Raw genomic sequence first — 6,661 nt, forward strand, 5'->3', positions numbered from 1 at the left:
TTTTTAAAAAGCAGTGTCAGGAGTTTCAATGCAAAAAGTGGGGGGTCTTTCCTGGAAGAACAGGGGAAAGGAGAGGGCGCTAATCAGCACAGTTTGGGGAACAGATTTCCAAACGGCTGCTCCGACAACACAGGGCACTGTCAGTCTCTGTTGTTGTTGTTGTTACTGGCAGCATTTCTGTGTTTAAAGATTTTAAAAGGCAACAAATTTCCAAGACAAGATGACAAAACAATACCCTATAGCTAAATATATTTGGAATAGGAAAAGGGAGACAAGAATTACATCTAGAGGGCTCCGGCGATGTTTGCTCTTGGTTTCAATTAATTAATTGATTGACACAGCTGTACCATTCACCTTAATGTTGGTTAACTTCACAAGCCCCTTAGAAACAGAAATAGCACATCCTCCCCCAGAATTGGGTCTGTTAAGTCATTTGAGAAAACGGTATTAAAAAGAAAAACAAATATCGCAGTATTCATGTTATGATATTATAGGCAGGAAAAAAATTCATACAATTGTGATGACTGTTAACATGCTCATGCATTCTAGCCAAGTTAAAACCAAAGCAAAAGTGTCCATCTCATTCGGGAAAAACTTACTAATGGACCACATAAATTGTTTTTTCTCTCACAAGTGGAAGTTCGAGACAGGTTTGAGACAGGTTTACTTTTTTTTTTTTTTTTAACAAATTTTCCTTTGCACCAGTTAGGAGAGGAAAAATATTTGACAATCAAGAGCATGCCAATACTCAATGATAAGGAGACGATGGACTTTGAGCATGTCAGTCATACTCTACAATTTGAGATTAATTCCCAGAGTCCTTTGCGCACTTAGTCATGATTTTGCTCTTCGAAAGGAAGTTTTTTTCATCCCTGTGCCAACTCCATTGCGAAAGGACCTTTTCACAAACATCTTCTCCAAAATTGGCTTTAGAAAATCTAGTTCTTTGCTCCTGTCCAATCTGGTTGGGCAGCCGTTCAACAGAATGAGAAAGTAATCAGATTTTCCAGACACCTGGCAATTCAGATGGGGGAGGAGAAAGAGAATACAGACTTAGGGTTAAAAGTGTATTTCAACAGTAACAATTTTCAAAATCTTATGGCGATAAATCCAATATATCAATCATCTTAAAGGCAGAAGCTTTGCTAAAACAATAATCTACTTTAACAAGATACAAAATATTATTTGGGGTGATCTACCTACTTGTCTAATTTTTACACTGCTTATATACTTGCTGCTATTCTGTATTTACATCAGGCACTACACATAAGTTATCTTGTTGCTGTTATTTTATAAAGAATATTTCAAGCAGCACTAATTAGCCCTGGGAATCATTTTTTAAATTGACTTAGAAAAACAATCCATGAGGATCAAACTGTAGGTGTCAATCAGAACCACCTTTCTCCTGGGGCCTGTCCTGGGCCATTTGCCAAGTTTCCCCATAAGGATGTCTTCCTACTTGAACAATGGCATCTTCAACTTCTGACTTCAGTTCAGGTCCTCATCAGTGGCTTGAGGCCTGGATAGTGTAGGAGAGTGTAGGGCACTTAGTGGTGGAAGAAATAGATCTGCAATCTTAGAGTTCAAACTGGCCTTCAGGAACCTGAAGTTCAACCCCATATTTTGCAGAAAAAAAAACTAAGTACAAGACCAAAGGTGCATGCCATGTGTCACAGGGCTAGAGATTCAAAGAGGTAGCTCTGCTGTAGGGTTTGCGTACGAATCATCAACACTTGTCGTGTTTTCCCTAGTGCATGGTTCCAGAAGAATTATAACACACTGATAAGAGGCTAATACAAATATCGCCAATAATGCAAAACACAGATTTATCCATGATATGTGTGCTGCTTGCATTATGGGCATCACCTTGTCCTACTCCCGAACAAAGCTCTGTGAAGTAGATACTATTATTTTCGAAGCATCTGACTCCAAGTTTAGGTTTCTCAACTAGACTAGAACTACAAGAGGAAAAAGGAAATTGAGTGCTCTTATTATCAATAAAGAGACGTACTAAAATGTAAAACTCAGACTTTTTTTTCTATCTAGGTGCAGGAAAACAAGTGTGGTCTCAGGTTACTGTATTTGGAAGTTGAAACGGGGCCAGAGGGCATAAAGCGTTCCCTGTAATTCTTCACCCACGAGTGGGTGGTTTACTGAAGATTCAGTGCATCCCAGACAAATCACTCCCACTGGCCTCTGGGGAAAAAAGAAGTTGGGGTATTTTTTCCCCTTTTTCATCTCAGAGAGTTTGGTCAGAGAATTTCAGAAATATTGGTCATGAGAAAACCAATCAAACACTCTTAGTCGGACAACCGCTATGTGTTTTTCCGTGTGCTAACGGAGGAAATCTAAACATGATAGATAGAATGCCTTCTATTTAAAATCCCCAGCAGGGAGGGGCCTCTGAGTCATTGCAGGAAGGGAAGCAAGCCAGTTCTTTCCAGAAATACTCATGATGCCACCTTTATACTGCAAAAGGAATATATCAGTTCTGGTTATGAGATTCCTGAAACATCCCTAAAAAGACACTGATGCACTTTGCTGGTCATTGAAGGCAGCCCTTGCCAGGGCAGACTCATTAACATAATAAGGTTGTATATTTGCCTGGTTAATGGACTCAGCGAAGTTCGCAACAAATACTATAAAAGACTATGTGTCTTGTGCCCTCATAATCATTCACCCTAAGCAATCGAATTAGCATGAATAACATTCACACTCTTACTACAGGACTAGGTAATAACAGGAACAAAACTGTCACATGCAAAAATAGAAATAAGGAAAATGCAACGAAAGGAGAAACATTTCATTTATGGACAAGGAAGTCTCATAAGTATTTTAGAACAAAGTACATTCTTAAATTCTTTTTTAAAAGCTACAGAGAAGAGTCTGTTATTCAACAGAAACGTCATGAGTAAACCTTTGGGGAAAGAACAAAAAGTAATTAGGAAGACACTTGAGAAAATATACCAATTTATGGATTGTGACTCATCAGCTTGATCAATGTGGTGTCTTAAAGAATTGATGACTAAATTCGTGTTGAATGCTCATAGGAGTGAAACCAAAAAAAGGAAGCTATATTAAGTAAACAAGAAATAGAAAAACGACAGATGCAAAGATTAGTGAAAAGGCCAATGATATAAATAACTAGAGATCATTATGTTTGGACATACATTTATCATTTAGGATTTATGTGACATCCTTTTATCCTAAAAGTAGTTTCATAAATCACATTGATTTCAGTAATTATATTGTGACAGATTAAGTTTTAGTGAAAAAAAGTTAAAGTTCAAAATTCCATCAATGACAAAAGGTATTTTAAAATTGTAAACAAAATATTGACATAAAAACAACTGAAATATGATGTAGAAATAGTATTAAATATTCCAAAGAAAGATATTTATTTTCTGAATGTCTTGAACAGTTCAATGAACATAGGAGCTCAATCAATATTCTCCAATAAATATATGAATTAATATTTTATGTGATATTTTATTTAGATCTAACGTTTGATCTATATTCTACATCTGAAAAAAATTCAACTGTTTTTGAAAAATGACCACTTTATTTTTAATATAGTTTCCATGGTTAAGTGTTCACTTTGATTATGAATGAAGGCATGTGGAATAAATAAATTGCCATTGGCAAAAAAAAAATTATTTTAGATTGAAATGAATATTTCCCTTTGCAGGAGCAAACCCTAAATAATTCAAAACAAATTTGAATATAGTCTACTATTACTTGTCACACAAATATTTTCTTTTACTAACGTCATCAATCTGCTGACTTTTTCCCATTGAGAACTCTAATAATAAAGGAAATTACTTTTCTGTCACATGTTCCTTGCAAGTATTTGGAATTTACATACTTTACCATTCTAGCTATCTATTTAAGTATCTAAAATGGAGGCAAATCCTTACCTTAGAAGATGGAACTGGATAACACCAAAACACATGCATTGTGGACAGCGACAGAACTAGGATGAGATTGAGTTTTAATGAGCTGCAAAGTAGAAAAAATCACAATCAAAATTTAGTCTCATGTAGGCAAGAATAAGTAAAACAGCATATAAAAATTCAACATTTTTCTTTGCAGAAAAACATAGCCTTTTACCTAATCATTTTGGACTTCCAAAAATCTGTGCAGATAGGTGATTTTATTGCCAATTTTCTCACACTTACTGTCAGACCCTCACTGGGTGGCCCTTTTATACCAGAAAAGTTCAGGAGTGAAAATGTCATCTCATCCCTCCTATATGACTAATTGTTCTGGCTGTGGCCTTTTGTTCTTGTTAAGTAGGAAAAGGACATAACATATAGGCATTGTCATTGAGCTGCCAATGATGGACTTCATTTAAAGTTTGCCATTAAGAATGTCCTTCAAAACCATTGTCTTTGAGACTGCATCATTGTGGCATGGGTGGCCAGAGGTCTCAAAAGGAACCAAAGGTTTTCTTAGCTTAGAATTTAAACCTTTAAGAAGGATGACATTCTTTCTTTGAATGCCCCAGACATTATGTTTCAGAAACTAACACAAAATGCTTATAGGAATAAAGAACATCTACCCAGCTGGGCACAGTGGCTCACACCTGTAATCCTAGCACTTGGGAGGCCAAGGTGGGTGGATCACCTGAGGTCAGGAGTTCAAGACCAGCCTGGCCAACATGGTGAAACTCTATCTCCACCAAACATACCAAAATTAGCCAGGTATGGTAGTGCACACCTGTAATCCCAGCTACTTGGGAGGCTGAGGCAGGAGGCAGGAGAATTGCTTGAACCCAGGAGGCAGAGGTGGCAGTGAGCCGAGATCACACCACTGCCCTCCAACCTGGGTGACAGAGCCAGATTCTAACTCAAAAAAAAAAAAAAAAAAAATTATCCAAACAACTAATGCAGATTATTTACATTTTCTGCTTTAGATTTCTTTCCTTTAGGACTTCAGCAGTTAAAGTAGGAAAACAAACGTCACACCTTTTCTGCTAGTCATCCAAATAAAGGAAGGACACTGTGTATGCCCTGTCCATGCCACGTGCACTCCCAAAGTCCCAGGCCCACAGTTATGGGAGAGCCTGCTTGTCATGGCTTCCTTTTTCCTCCCCAGGGTATGGGATTTCTCCAGGAAGCCTTTGCTGTCCTTGCACTTCAATGGGCATCTGCATTAATAAATGGATTCAGGAGCGCTAAGTGTGAACAGATGTTGCTGAGGCTTACAATGGAGAAAAACACCAAGGGAGGTGCTTTCTGCTTGGATAACTAGTGTTTCTGAGATGATGCCAACAGTTTTTGAATACAAAGCAACCAAGGATAATCCGTGCGTCCTCGAGATCAGCACCTTTTGGAGGACAAAGCTGCCCTGTGTCTGGGACAGTTGCTGCCAATTTGTTGGCACTGCATTTCTTTCTTTGGGGAACTGCCATTTGCATGATTGTTATGTAGCTGTCAATCATATAGTCACAGTTTGCCTTTCACAAGGAGAAGCAGACGACCCAGTCTCTCAAGAGAACCAACCTCACAGGATTAGAGCCAAGTTGAGGGGCTGAGGCAAGTGATCCAAACGTCTTTGATCAGTGTTCATATGGGACATCGTGTGGATATTAGAAGACAAAGGACCTAAGAGCACCAAGGAACTGAATATACACATTTACTTTTGGTTGTTTCAGCTAAAACACACACACACACACACACACAAACCAAACAAGAATGCAGAAGGATTTTATTAAGTGATAAACAATTGATCAAGTAGATCTGAGAAAGGAGCTTACTGAAATACCCCCAAGAGACTCAAGTTATTTTTGCGTGTAGTGAAGACAGTATCAAAATGGAGGGTTAAGTGGAAATTTGTTTAAGAATCAGCTCAATCAATAACACATCCCCTCCCAACTTCCCATTGCCAGACACTGTCTACTGTCTAGAATTGGCAGGAGATGACAGGTTTATTATTTTTATTTTTTCATTTTTTATTTTTTATTTTTGAGACAGGGTCTCCCTCTGTTGCCCAGGCTGGAGTGCAGTGGCACAATGATGGCCCACTGCAGCCTTAACCTCCTGGGTTCAGGTGATTTTCCCACCTCAGCCTCCAGGTAGCTAGGACTACAGACATGCGCCACCTTACTTACATTTTTTGTTTTTTTGTGGAGACAGACTCTTACTGTGTTGTCCAGGCTGGTCTCAAACCCAAACTCCTGGACTCAAGCAAAAATCCTCCTGCGTTGGCCTGATGAAGTGTTGGGGTTACAGGTGTGAGCCACTTCATCTGGTCAGAGAGGTTTATTCTAAGGAGAAGGTAAACAGAGGGGATCAGGTATAGTGAAATGAAAGAGTATCTTTCTAAAAACAAAGATTGAATAAGGATTACACTCAATGCCGAGACCCATGGACCTCTTCCTTGACATAACTCTCAGCATACTGCCAGACAGGTCTTAAACCACAAGACAAGTCAATAGAAGATCCTCCTATGAGAAGCCCAAGAGGAAAAACCTAGAGATACAGATGTTAGGATTTCTAATAAAAACATCTCAGCCAATTGCAGTACACAGAAGTTCACAGTTGATAATTCCCAATAACACACAAAATCCTGCCATGAACTTTTTAGTGTCCACTTTTAAACAGACAACCCAGAGACACACTGAAATGAAGGATATTTATGAAGTCATAATCTAACAAAA

At 38.4% G+C, this 6,661-nt stretch overlaps 1 protein-coding gene across 1 annotated transcript; it reads right to left on the reverse strand.

Annotated features, from left to right (window-relative positions):
• Positions 1-802: 802 nt before the first annotated feature.
• Positions 803-4,132, reverse strand: NPS (neuropeptide S). Its single transcript, XM_011930177.1, has 3 exons — positions 4,111-4,132; positions 3,918-3,999; positions 803-1,014 (listed from the first exon to the last, which is right to left on the reverse strand). Exons 1-3 carry the CDS (start codon positions 4,116-4,118, stop codon positions 835-837), a joined length of 270 nt encoding a protein of 89 aa, XP_011785567.1. The 5' UTR covers positions 4,119-4,132; the 3' UTR covers positions 803-834.
• Between the last annotated feature and the right edge of the window lie 2,529 nt (positions 4,133-6,661).

Source organism: Colobus angolensis, unplaced genomic scaffold, assembly GCF_000951035.1.
Source record: "Colobus angolensis palliatus isolate OR3802 unplaced genomic scaffold, Cang.pa_1.0 Scaffold85, whole genome shotgun sequence".
In the NCBI taxonomy this organism is placed as follows: domain Eukaryota; kingdom Metazoa; phylum Chordata; class Mammalia; order Primates; family Cercopithecidae; genus Colobus; species Colobus angolensis.